Here is a 14,352-nt window from a genome sequence, read left to right as displayed (position 1 = left end):
CATACCAACTCAAAACATTAAAGGCCTTGGGATTTTCATCTCCCTAGTCCATTAAAATTCTGAAAAACCACAGGGTTTTAAGACATTGCTAATGTTTTACTGCCAGAACACGAAGAAAGTGAAGTTACAGCTGAACAAAGAATGCCTGTATGTTATAGAAGAAATGCAATTAAACAGCTATATAGCCATTGCACATTAAATAATACACAGAATTTACACTAAACAATGAGAACAAAATTAATAATATCAAGGTTTCACTTCTAAAACGTCAAGCAAGAAACAAATGGAAATATACATACATGAAAATTAATGATCATTACGCCATCTCCCTTTACGGGGAACCATGTCTCTTTCACCGTCTTTCTTTTTTTTAAATTCTTCATATCGTCCTGCCATTTCCATAAGTTCAAGTGGAACCTCCTAAGGATATATTTTTGTTTAAGTTTAGTTTACGTAAAAATTAAAACTGAAGACAACAAAGCTTATTGCAGCAACTGACAATCACATAGTAAGACCACCACTTCCCATTCAACTCAAGTTGATGTAAACTACACCAGAGAGGAGCTGTTGACATAGCCTATAAATATTTCAGTAAGCCATTCAACATTGTGCGCCCCTCTCAAGAAAACAAACAAATTGCAATCTTTACATTTGGATGTCAAAAGAGTTAAATGGATAAGGCAATGGATGAGTGACAGGAAGAATAAGGTTGTAGTTAATGGCATGTCTTTAGAGGAAGGACTTGTTACCAATGGGGTAACTCAGGGATCAGTGTTGGGGCCCATATTTTCTTATACCTTTAGTAATAATACAGAAGGTCTTAATGGTAGGAATGCACGAAATATCGGTTTCCGAAAATGGCATTATCGGCAAAATGCCAAAATTAAAAAAAACAAACAAAAAAAAACAGCCTAACATAATCTACCGCCATCCAGGGGCGGGCTGGGCAATTGCTACTGCTTAATAGTCTGTGCAAGCAACGTCTCTTGTTGCGTCCAGGGGAAGCAGAGACTCAGTGGAGTCAGGTGAATTTATCTCATGTTACATGACCATGCTCGGTTTTCTGCTTCCCCTGGGCAGGACAAGAGAATTGCAAGCAACGTAGAGGGAAGCTGCAGCCCATGAGGAAGTCTGGGAGCTGCACCGGGAAATCTGCAGTCCGTGTAAGGGGGTGGGGGAGGGTGTATGACAGAGTATCTGTTGATGAGTACATGAATGAATGTGTGTGTGATAGCATGAATGTGTAAGTGGGGGAGGAAAACATGGCACGGGGCGGCTGTAAGTGAAGCAGTGAAGCTTCCCAGTGGAAGTGCCGGCAGTAGCGGAGGATGTCTGCACGCATCGCACAAACTCCCACGGGCTGCCAGGGGTCCAGGTCCCCTGCAGTGCTGCGGCGGATCCTTCTTTCTGGCAGCCGCTATGCTGGCCGATGCATCCGCCGGGACTTCTATGGTGGAGCGCCGGAAGGTCACGTCACGCTGGTGCTCCATCGTAGAAACCATGGCGGAAGCGGAGGATAGTAGCGGAGGTTGTCTGCGCGCATCGCACAGACGCCAGCCGGCTGTCAAAGAGGAGGATCTGGGTCCCCTGCAGCGCTGCAGGGAATCTGGATCTTAGTGTTATTATCCGACCTCTATTTGAGGTTGGATTATAAAACGAGGGGCAATTAGTTTCCAATGATTTTCATTATTTCCACTGAATTCTATGTTTCTATGTGTGTTTTTGCAGTGAAGTGTTCTGAAATGGTTTATAAGTTAGTCTACAGAATATTACCAACTACTTACTTGATTAGCTCGCTCCAAGATACTTATAAGTTCTGCAGAAACCCTCCAGTCCTTCCTAGTAACCAGAGTAATAGATTCACCTGTACGCCTGAAAGAAACATAGATGGGCAGGTCAAAACGCGTGTAAATGCAAACACTGAGCAGGGACCTTACTTTAAGCCCAGGGCGACTGACAATTCTCACAGTGACAAGGTTATTTTTATAACATAAGTTATGGTGGGTAAAGATGATGGAAAACCCTTCCACTTAAAATTAAGGGGGTAGTAGAAGCATTATTAAACACGCATCTACAGACACCAGACAAGCCAAAAGGCTTGTTTTTCCCTCAGAAGTCTCATGGTGCTGCCACAACCACAAGGGATTCTGGGTAGGCGCTGTATTGTACAAGAGGCAATTACTTTCAAGGGATCCATGTATAAAGTGGATATAGAGGCTTTGTTGACCTTATTTGCATGTGCCTACCCAGAATCCATTGTGGTTGTACCAGCACCATGAGATTTCTGAGGGAAAAAACAAGGCTTCAGACTTGTCTGGTGTCTGTAGAGTGTTTAATAATGCTTCTACTAACCCCTTAAGATAATTTTCATATTTTATAATTCAATTATAAGTCTGAAAAAATGAAATGGCCAAATGAGATATTATTCTAGAAGATGCGCATTTGCTCCCAAGTGTACTCACCCAGCTCTTCCAGTCCGGCCAACCCTATGTACATACTCTTCAATATTACGAGGAAAGTCAAAGTTAAAAACATGTGTAACATCATGGACATCTAGGCCACGTGACGCTAAATCAGTAGCTACTAGAATTCTCACTTTCCCTGGAGGGGGAAAAAAAAAAAAGAACATTTAAAACACTGTGGGAAAGGTTCTTAACTGGAAATGTAGATTACATGTCAGCAGCTACAGAATGCACATGTATTTACTTGGTTTCACAAACCACAGTTGATACTGGAAAGTAATTGGGGGGGGGTAAAATTCTATGAATGAAATCAGATGCTGCAGTTACACATTCTCCCACACATCTGTCAGAATACATTTGCAACTCACCACATGACCTGAAATCAGGCACATGCACACACTGAAAACCTCACACAGATAAACAAGCTCATGTGCCTAAGTTACTTAAACAGGTAAAATAGTGATGTTGATATTTAATCTAATACATATTAATCGGCAGCCAAAAAGGTTTCAGTACTTGGTGCTCACCATTAAGCAGACAGCATATAAAGTAAAGGCCGCTCTTGTTAATGACAAAGCTTAAGTATAGTAGGGACAAAGGGATATTTCATGGAGATGTAGTTTAGGTATACAATTAACAATCCATTCGTGGTGAATGGAAAACGGTTGCCCTTTACAACTCCTGAAGGCTGGGATCCTAAATTTATATTTAATAAGCTTTGATATTGGTGATTTTCTGTCTATATAGAATATCATTGGCAACTTGATTATAAGGGAGCTATGTCATTGTTGGATTTGTGGGTTTACAGCTGAACATAAAAACACAAAGAAAAGAAAAGGAAAAAAAGTTGGTGGGCACACAATATACTCTGCAGCAGATAGGGGTATTTGTACATAAAACATAAGTAAAACTGAGGTGGAAGCCTACAAAATGATCTCCCCTTCTGGCCCTCATTTCCTTCTCAATGGTTCTGCAACCAGCTAAGTATACAAAGTATCGCTAAAACCTTATTCATGAAAACAGTTTGACGTTGCTATTGTGCTCATTGGCCTATTAAAGAGACAAGAGCCTGAAAGGTACATAGAATTTGACAGCAGATAAGAACCATTTGGCCCTTAGAGTATGCCCATTTTTCCTTTTAAACCCCTAACAGTCTTTGGTCAGGTCCTATAGTGAGGAAAGCTTTATGTCTATCCCATGCCTGCTGAAATTCCCTCACTGTATTAGCATCCACCACTTCTGCTGGGAAAGTCTTCCATTTATCTACTATCCTCTCAGTAAAGTACAACTTCCTTACATTCGATCTAAGCCTCTGACCTTCTAGTTTTAGAACATCACCTCTAACACTGCTCTTCCTTTCAAATAAGCTTGCCTGCTTTACGTTGTTAAACCCCTTTAACTTGTTTTAAATGTTTCTATTGCACTCCCTCTGTTATTTGCCTAAAAATGTCCCTAATCTTTTTTGATAATTTCTGTCCTGCAAGCTTAGCCATTTTGTAGCTCTCCTCTGGACCCTCTCCAATGTGTCAATAGCCTTCTGGAGATGGGGTCTCCAGAATTGTACACGATACTCTAGGAGAGGCCTGACCAGAGATCTTCCTTTGTAAAAACAGCAGAATTTACTTAGGCAGTCAGCTAGATCTTTATACTCATTTATATAATTCCCTTTATTTATATTTAGTGTAATTATTGCTGGTTTATGTTTTCTTTTTCACTTATATATCTAAAAAAAGGTTTTATATTATTTTCTTTTACTCTAACAAGTGTAATGCAATGTTCTGCTGACTTTAGCGGGACATCTCAAATAGCTCTACCTCTCCTGAACTCCATCTAAAGATGTCCAGACCATCAAACTCTCACCTACCAGTCTTTCCAGTTTAGGAAAATTCATGTCCCAAAAAACAAAAACCTTGGTAACCTCTCTCTTTATATTAAACCACACCGATGATCACCAGAGTCCAAACACTCTCATTACAGTGGCATCCGAAATCAAGTCTCCGGTTGTAAATACCAAATGCAGCACAGCCTCTTTCCTTGTTGCATCCTCTACCAACTGCTTAAGACACAGTCCATTTAAGAAATGTATTATGTCTCTACTCCTGACTGACCCAGCTGTTTGTTTTTTCCAGCTTACATGAGGGATATTAAAGTCTCCCATAATGATAACCTCACCTTTCATTAACATTTTAGTAATTTCTTAGAGATTGTCAAGCTCATCTACTTATCCAAGGGGTCTATATATTACAGCAAGGTTACAAAGTTACCCAAATAATTTCTATATTCACCTTATTACTTTGTGTAAGTTACTTTTAAGCTATTAACATAAAGGACGACTCCTCCCCTTTCTGCCATCTCTATCCTTTCCATGTAACCTGTCTCCTGTTATGGCAACATCTCAGTCATTATGCTCTGTAAGCACCCCTAAATCCACAGTATGACTTGTTACTAATGCAGTAAGTGCAGGGATCTTATTCCCTAAACCACAGACATTTGTAACCTTCACCACCAAGCTATTTTTCTTTATCTATACTGAACTCACCATTACTTTCGCAACTTCCCTAAAACTAAGCCTTGCCCTGAAACTACTCTTATCCTACCCCTTTGACGCCACCCCCCCATACTTTAAAATCTCTACCAGCCCCCTAACCATCTTCTCCCCAAGTACCGCAGGCCCCTCATCATTAAGATACTGTCCATCCGTGATACAGAGTCTGTAGTAGACTGTAAAGTCTGTCGATTCTCAAAACCCCCAAATCCCTCCCTTCCTACACCACTATTACAGGCACACAATCTCTGAAAGCTCTCGCTGCCTTTTTTTTTTTGTGTAGCATGTGGTACAGGTAATACTACTCCATCAGATACTGTTTATACCGTATTTGCTCGATTATAACACATTGTTTTTTTCCCCAGAGCAAATGTCTTCTAATCAGACCACAAATAGGTCTGACTGCAAGACTAAGATCCAGATCCCTCGCAGCGCTGCAGGGGACCCAGATCCTCCTCTCTGGCAGCCTCTGCTGCTGCAAGCACTTCCTCTGGGGGCTTCTATGACGGAGCGCTGGCATCACATGACCTTCTGGTGCTCCACTGGAAGCCCCGCGGAAGTGCCGGCAGCAACAGAGGTTGTTTGTGCGCATCCCACAGCGTGTGAATGTTTGCGGGATGCGCACAGACAACCTCAGCTGCTGCCGGTACTTCCCCCGGGGCTTCTATGGTGGAGCACCGGAAGGTCATGTAATGCTGGCGCTCAGTCGTAGAAGCCCAGGCGGAAGCACTGGCCAGCAGCATCGCAGACCTCCACCAGCTGCACCACCACCAGGGAATCTGAAACACAGGTCAAAAGTAAAGGGATGCACTGGTAAGTTGGGTGGGGGATTATCAATGGTTTTCTGGAGGCAGAGTGCCATATAGGGGGTTGAAAGGCATATCAGGGAGGCAGAGTGGCATGTAGGGGGTATAAGGCATAGCTGGTGGGGTGGCAAATAGGGGGTTAAAATGCATGTGAGGGAGGCAGAGTCGCATATATGTGTGTATAAGACATGACTGGGGGGCAGGTTGGCATTTAAGGCATATCTGGGAGACAGATGTGCATAACTTGGGGGAAGGTTGGCAAATAAAAGGAGATGAAAACAAAAAAAAATTTCAGTTTTTATTGAAATATGAAATTTTTTTTACAATGTGACTATTTACTAGTAAAACATTTTTCCTAAATTAATATTCAAATTCTGGGGGGCCATCTTATAATCAAGCAAATACGGTATTATAGTCAAACAATGTAATGGACAAATTAACGGCACTCCGAAGTAGGTTGTAGTTACTCCATCAATAGTACGTTGGACAGTGCGCTAACAAAGATTGAAACCACCACAGACATCTTCATATAATGGGGTTTTGTTGTTGCTTTTTGTTAAAAATCGTGTTTACTCGACAATAATTTGTGTTATTGCACAAAATTATGAAATCCATTTACCCTTTTTGAAGTCATCCAAGGCTTGTTCCCGGTCACATTGCTCTCTGTTGCCATGCAGACATTGGACAGGAATGCCTTGAAGACTGAAGTCACTTGACAAATCATCAGCACTGATTGGAAAAGAAAATGGCATAATATATATACATATACATACACCCAGAAACAAATTACAGAACAGACATGACAAAAAAACTCAAACGCTCTATATATCCAAAAGTTGTTTCATACAGTCATACTGCTTCAATGTTATAATTACTATGCTAAACAAATATACTACAGAATAAAAGCTGAATCTTCAGTAAAATGTTATTTATTAATTAAATAGCGCAGAAAGTTTTAGGTGTTGGGCAGGGACAATAAAAAATAGTTTATTAGTAATTGGGTAAGCAATGTAGTTTATTTTTTTTTTTTTTTTAATAAAAAACCCCCTAAAGTAAAATTTTGTGTGTATACAGCACCGAGGAAGCATACTCCTTCCTGGCAATGTCAAACGAAGTCACTCTGGCTGCGACAGATAACGATGGCCAGATTCGACCTACTAAAGTTCCCTTCAAGTTCTGTCCACACCTGTTTTTAGCAGTACCTTGTTATTTTTTTTTGGAATAACTTCTGAGGTATACACCCCTGAGAAGAATATTGCAATCGATGAGTCCCTGGACCTGTTCAAGTGTAGACCGCACTTCAGCCAGTATATCCGGTCGCCTTCAGAATATATCTGAAGGAAAGCACAGTCAACTTGACTGTTTTTTTTTTTTTTTGGTACCTCAAGTCCCGGAGCAATTTTGCCATTTTTGAGGTATGTCAGTTCAGCGATTATTCCCCTTTCCTACGAATAGTGTACCCATGTAAACTATATATTTTTTTTTTCACGGAGAGAGGGTTTTTTTTTTTTTTTTTTAAACCATAGTTAGATAACTAGCTAAGAATTTAGGAAGAGAAATTTAGTAAAAATCTAGCGAAAATAATAAAAAAATTCTTATATATTTTCCCCTGTGAATCCTCATAAAATTAGGTAAAGTGATGAAAAATCCCCTCCAAATGTATCAATTCAGGTGTCCTGATTTCAGAAATAATTTATATAGAATTTCCATACTTTTCCAGCACTTATAGGTACCATACTATAAGGTGTACATTATTCGCAGAATTTTTACATTAGGTATGATGGGATTGCAACTCTAATTTTAAACAAATAAACCAAAAATACCAACAAAAGTATATATTTCTGTAAAGCAGACAACCCAGACTATCGTATCAGGGGTATTTGACCCTGCACTTTTTTTCACCAATACTGTGTTGCTTAGATTTTTTTGGACAGGGTATGTGTTACGGCAGAGAAACCCGGCTAAAATGGTTTAGCTGCACCTCCTGATTAAGGAAAAATCCTTGGTTTTTTCTTTCTTTCTAGAGGGTCATATCCATCCCTTACATATAGTACCCTGGCTGAGGGAAGGAGGTTCTCACCCAAGATTTGACTTTACATGGCCCCACCCATAATCCCTTTGATGCGGTGAAGTTGTCCTGTCCCCTTAGCAGAAAAACACCCCCAAAGCATAATGTTTCCACCTCCATGTTTGTTCTTGGGGTCATAGGCAGCATTCCTCTTTCTCCTAACACAGCAAGTTGAGTTGATGCCAAATAGCTCGATTTTGTTCTCATCGGACCACAACACTTTCACCCAGTTCTCCTCTGAATCATTCAGATGTTCATTGGCAAACTTCAGACGGGCCTATACATGTGCTTTCTTGAGCAGGGGTACCTTGCGGGCGCTGCAGGTTTTCAGACCTTCACAGCGTAGTGTGTTACCAATTGTTTTCTTGGTGACAAGATCCTCCCGTGTAATTCTGGGCTGATTCCTCACCATTCTCATGATCATTAGAACTCCACGAGGTGAGATCCTATATGGAGCCCCAGACCGAGTGAGATGGACAGTTATTTTGTGTTTCTTCATTTGCGATTAATCGTACCAACTGTTGTCACCTTCTCACCAAGCTGCTTGGCGATGGTCTTGTAGCCCATTCCAGCCTTGTGTAGGTCTACAGTCTTGTCCCCGACATCCTTGGACAGCTCTTTGGTCTCGGCCATGGTGGAGTGTTTGGAATCTGATTGATTGCTTCTGTGGACAGGTGTCTTCTATACAGGTAACAAGGTGAGATTAAAAGCACTCCCTTTAAGAGAGTGCTCCTAATCTCAGCTCGTTACCTATATAAAAGACACCTGGGAGCGAGACATCTTGCCGATTGATAGGGGATAAAATACTTTTTTCACTGAGTAAAATGCAAATCAATTTATAATTTATTTGAAATGCATTATTCTGGATTTTTTTGTTGTATTACTGTTTAAATAAACCTACCATTAAAATTATAGACTGATCATGTCTGTCAATGGGCAAATGTACAAAAGCAGCAGGGGATCAAATCATTTTTTCCTTCACTCTACCCCCTGGAACTGAGGGGTGTTAAGGAGATACTTGCTGTTTGTTCCTTCATAATACATAGTTAAAGGAAAACAAAACAGGAGCTTTATAACACTTACAGTTTTCACCTTAACAAATGTTTTGCTTAGTCAATATTTGCTTCCGTTTTGGAAATACTTAGTCTCAAATGGATACATTTAGATATTAGATTAGTGGAAAAAAAAAACTAATTAGCTTTGTGTCCTGAAATATGCCACATTCTCTAGACAGATCATGGGAACAGAAGTTAATGTGGCTATTCTAAGTGTATATACATAGACGGGTTTCTAAAACAAAAATTATTGAAAGCACTGTACCGTTCTATTGATTTCTTGATTTTTGCTTTGCCCATAACCTTTGACTGCAGCAAATTGTCTGAAATTGAATTCATGCTCAGAATGGCAATGCCTTTAAACCATGGAAAAAAAATTTTTTTTGTATATGGCAATATGAGAACATTTGTCTGACCTACAGCCAAATCATGTGGATTGCCATCAAAATCACAATGAAGGGCTAGGTTGAACTGTAATCTCTTACATCAAGTCCAGCAGCACACAGACGTGTCAGAACTAAATATATGGTATAATTTAACTTTCAACACTACCCTTTAGTGCCATTGATGAGGTCATGTCCGATGTCATTAACATAATCATGTGTGGGAGCAAATTTAATTTTGAAGAGCTATCTTGCATTTCCCAGCTTCATTCCGTTGAAATGAGAAATTAAGTTAGGTATAAAGTTTTTTGGCTATTGAATATAGCTTATTTTGATTTGTAAACACTATCACATATGCGTATTAATTTTAAAAGGTTGAAACATAGACCCTAGGAAAAGAGCCCACCTCTAATCACTTCCTAGTATGGTATTTCCTCAATCTTATTGGTTACACTTTTTCTCTCTAAGAAAAAAAAAAACTGTAAAAAGCTGACGTATGTAAACTACTCCATTTTAGAAGGGACCAAACCATGTAATGCTTAAAACTGTATTACTGTGCTCAATGCTCAGTCAAAAATTGATTTAATCTGAATACTGGTCGTACATACATCAATTTCTTCCCAACAAATATTATGACCTTATCATCAGGTTTTAACGAATCAATGAAGTGCAGAGTGAAAGCTCGCTTTTCTTCTTCTGGGATAACCAACACTTGTTGCTGTACAGTATTGACAGCCTGTTAAAAAAAAATGAGTAAATAAAAAATGACTTTAGAATATAGCTGGAAATAGCTTGTTTTATGTATAAATCATAATTCAGGTTTTGTTTTGTTTTTTAAAGCAAATGCATATACAAAAGAAATTTTTATAAGATTTATTTTAATTTCTGCAAACCATTTTATATTTCCCAAAAACAATATCACTGAATTTACCCATCGAAAAAGCTTCTTGTTGTCTTACTCAGTTCCAGTACAGAATTTGATTAAATCCTTCATTTCATATTTTATCTATCATATCACAACAATGAGCAAGCAGGGGAAAGACACAAGCTCAACAATAAAGACCTTACATGCGTCCCCACTTTTATTGCTTATTCTTAGGCATATTTTTACTCTCACAGTCCTCTCATAACAGAGTTAAAGGATTAATACAGTTCGAAAACTATGCCTGAGATACCAACCAGAGTCTCACTTATTTCTTCCCCTTCTAGAGTTTGGATCTACATGTGTTTTATGTTTCCCTCTTTTTTTTTTTTTTTAGTAGTTTAGCTTTCACTTCTACAACAGGCATACCCCTCGTTAACCTCTTCATGACAATGGCTGTTTTAACATCTCTGCGGTGCTCATGTTTAGCTGTAATTTTATTTCCCCATTTAGTCAACCCATCCAAGTTATATATTGTATGTATGTATGTATGTTATATATATATATATATATTGAAAAATTGAGGGGAAAAACTTTTTCTGACTTTTACTTGGAAAATCTTTTACTCATCTACAAAAACTAATGAAAAAACCTGCAAAATAGATTCTACCGTATTTGCTCGATTATAAGACAAGGTTTTTTCCATGCTCTGAAAAATACCCCTCGTCTTATAATCGGGGTTGTCTTATAATCAGACCTCAACTAGGTCTGACTATGAGACTAAGATCCAGATCCCCGCAGCGATGCAGGGGACCTGGATCCTCCTGTCCCCCTCACATAATACTTACCAGTACTTCTGAGTCCCCGGTGCTTAGTCCGGGCAGCGTGTAGAGCTCTACGCGATTCGCGTACACAACTTCCGCTGCAGCCGGGAGGAGATGCGGTTAGCAGCGGGGGTTGTCTGCGTCCATCGTGCAGACCTTCCCCGGCTGTCAGAGATCAGAGAGCCTCCCGGCTCTACACGCTGCCCGGACAACGCACCGGGGACTCAGAAGCTCCGGTAAGTTTGGAGGGAGGGGGAGGGAGTGTTAAATGGGGGGCATAAGGCAATTCTGGAGGCAGAGTGCTTTGTGAAATGCCTTTTAACCCCCTTAATCCCACTATGCCTCCAGAAATCCCTTTTAACCCTTTTAACGCCTGAAGTGCCCTATACCTCCCTATATGCCACTCAGCCCCTCATATGCCTTTTAACCCCCTAAAAGCCAGAGTGGCATATAGGAGTATAAGGCAATTCTGGAGGCAGTGGCACATAGGGGGTTAAAAGGCATATCATGGGGCACAGTGGCATATATGGGGTATAAGGCATTTGTGGGGCAGAGTGGCAATTTTTTTTCCTATAGAGTCATCTTATATTCAGGCTTTTTATTTTTTTCATAAATTAATATTCAGATTTTGGGGGCTCGTCTTATAATCGAGCAAATACGGTATTTAACCTGAGTTCACAAATACCCAATTTTTTTTTTTGTTTTGTTTTTTTGCACGTTAGGGGGAAATAATTACAAGTAGCGTTTTGCTATTTGAAAACCATTTTCCAAATGTGGTAATTCTGCCCCCATGTGCCATTTGAAATGCTAGTATTTTCACTCTTTCCATGCACCAATTCTACCACCAGTCAAACTTTGTGGTATTCTTTTTTTTCCCCCACACTTCAGGTTTCAATTTACTAGTCCTGGTATATGTCACTGTATATGAGTTTGGTAAAATCTCCCGAGTACAGTGACACCCTACATGCATTGGTTTGCATGGCTGTTTGGGGGCAAAAGGGCCACATTTGGGGCATGCACATTTTTCAATGTTGAACTTTGACATTTGGTGATCCACTGCCCATGCCCTATTTGGTACATCTTTGAGCCCGGCCAAATCAGTGTGCCCAATAACACCATATATTTTTTTTTATTATACACCCCAGGGTATTTCAAATGCTGGTATTTTAACTCTTTCCATGCACACATTTTACCACCAGCCTTTATCAAAGTTTGTAGTAGTATTTTTTTGTGTGTATTTTTCCCCACACACGTTGTACTTTAGGTATGAACTTACAGCTCCTGGTATAAGTTACTGTCACTGGGACGTGTACATTTCTCAAACTGGAAATTTGACATGTGGTCATCCTGCCCCCCTGTGTTAACTGGGACACTGTTAAACCCAGCCAATTCAATTTACCCCTTCAAATCATACATTTTTGTTAAATTAGACAGTATTTTAACTATTTATTATTTAAAATGCTAATTTTAGGACTTGCTCACAAAAATAAACTTACACAGAAATATATATATATTTTTTGGAACTGGAAGGTTCCCCAATTATTTTTACATGTAACCATTATATAATTTTTTATTTTACTAATCACATTGTGATTAGAAAGTGGAGCTCCGTTGACTTGCACCTGTATTCAACCTGCAAGGGGAGCCAGAGTTCTCAGGAGGGTCTGGAGAGAAACTTTTAATTTTTTTTATTTTTTATTATTTAAAGGGCACGCTGCCATCTCACGAGTGGCAAAATCTCTCGCAGTGGTCACAGTGCATCCTGGGTTGGTTGTTCGTGTCACTGAATGCCTCGCTATTGAGGCATTTCAGCGACACCATTGAAGCTTAGGAGGCAACCAACGAGCTCTTCTAAAACGAGCAATGTATGGCGGATGTTGAAGCCGCGGGGAGGGGCCACACATGGCCCCTGATGCCGATCTTGGTGTTGCTGAATGCCTCGGCATTGAGGCATTACAGCAACACCTGTGTAAAGCCAGGACGGTCTTGGCACGTCAATTGTCATCAAGGAGTTAATAGGATGGTGCCTTGTGATACATGCAATGAGGAGGAAAGTTTTTGAATTGTGTCACATTAAAAAACAAAAAAAAAAAAAAAACAAACTTACAGCTAAATCAAGAGTTCCCACATACACCATCATTGGATCTTTCAAGTAAGATTTGGAAAGCCGACGTACGCCATCTGGCCAGGTGGCACTGAACGAAAGAAAAAATAACACCAACACTAGATTACATGCAAATAAGTATTTTTTTCTACAAATTGGGGAACATACAGGTCATAGACGAAAACAGGTAAAATGCGCAGTCCGGCACTGAAACAGGACACGGCTAAAGAAAAACAATCCACACGCGGCTATTTTCATTTGTATTTAAACTGGTTTCCATAGAGAGGTGCTGTTTTTTTGGTGATAGCCAGCGAAATGCAATTACCTTGTCATTACTGTCTGCCTATCAGGTCTTATATCAATTAGTATCTTCATAATCTGCGGTTCAAAGCCCATGTCTAGCATTCTGTCAGCTTCATCTAAAACCTGCAATGAAAAATTTGAGTAAACAGTCCATTATGCCTTAAAATCTGGAGGAAACCCCCCACCCAAAAACATGTGTTTTATTCAGTAGATTATGATGTATTGAAGATTTTTCTTGCAGTAACATTCACAAAGAAACAAGCCAGCTAGTAAAACAGTTTTAATCTTGATCGGTTTACTAAAGATACTGTAGAGGTTCTGACAACACAGAATTTATATTATCTTGGATACAAAATGAATGTAGTTATATTGTTCCTGGTGAATGAACTGTCCTGACAAACCACCAGAGGGTTCAAATTCTGCCCCAGTAAACCATAATCCTTCTCTACAACGCCTCTCAATTGTTTCAATTTCTGTTAAAAAGCTGGCTTCTAAATTTTTTGGCTGATCCAAATTAAATTTGTCAACCCCTGCAGTATATCTACCTTCTTGTCTTGTTGCTTTGCTTAGTCTTACCATGGTGAGCCAAGGTAAGTGTTTAGCAACCTCACCTTGTTAGTGAGTCTATTTTTGAAAAACGCCCTACTTTACAGCATTGTTTTCCAAAACTTCTGCACAGTATTGTAAATATATATTTTCAGGACAAGTAGGCATTTTTTTTCTTTAAACCACACAGCACTTTTACAGTTTTATAGGTATATAAGTTATTCAAAGTCTAAGCATTAAAAATACCAAAAATTAGGGATGCACAGATATATCGGTGGCTGAAATATATTGGCCGAAAAGGGCATTATCGGCAAAATTCCGAAATAATAAAAAAAGCCAAAAATAATACCGGCCAGGAAAAGCAGGAACCCAGCGGAGTCATGTGAATGCACGT

The 14,352-nt window shown here is 39.6% G+C and overlaps 1 protein-coding gene across 1 annotated transcript in view; it reads right to left on the bottom strand.

Moving 5' to 3' along the window:
- Positions 1-306: 306 nt before the first annotated feature.
- The window catches only part of LOC149302384 (putative ATP-dependent RNA helicase DDX43), a 28,839-nt gene continuing 14,793 nt past the window's right edge, over positions 307-14,352 (bottom strand). The window contains exons 10-16 of the mRNA XM_089482452.1: positions 13,435-13,535; positions 13,113-13,200; positions 9,928-10,055; positions 6,433-6,542; positions 2,463-2,601; positions 1,785-1,872; positions 307-420 (exon numbers count right to left, since the gene is read on the bottom strand). Coding sequence (XP_089338578.1) covers positions 307-420; positions 1,785-1,872; positions 2,463-2,601; positions 6,433-6,542; positions 9,928-10,055; positions 13,113-13,200; positions 13,435-13,535 — 768 coding nt within the window. The remainder of the gene's footprint in view (positions 421-1,784; positions 1,873-2,462; positions 2,602-6,432; positions 6,543-9,927; positions 10,056-13,112; positions 13,201-13,434; positions 13,536-14,352) is intronic.

The sequence above is a fragment of the Sceloporus occidentalis genome, unplaced genomic scaffold (assembly GCF_023333645.1).
Source record: "Sceloporus occidentalis isolate IW3139 unplaced genomic scaffold, rSceOcc1.0.p SCAF_19, whole genome shotgun sequence".
In the NCBI taxonomy this organism is placed as follows: domain Eukaryota; kingdom Metazoa; phylum Chordata; class Lepidosauria; order Squamata; family Phrynosomatidae; genus Sceloporus; species Sceloporus occidentalis.
Note: the sequence above shows the minus strand (reverse complement) of the source record. Positions and strands in the feature narration are given on the sequence as shown.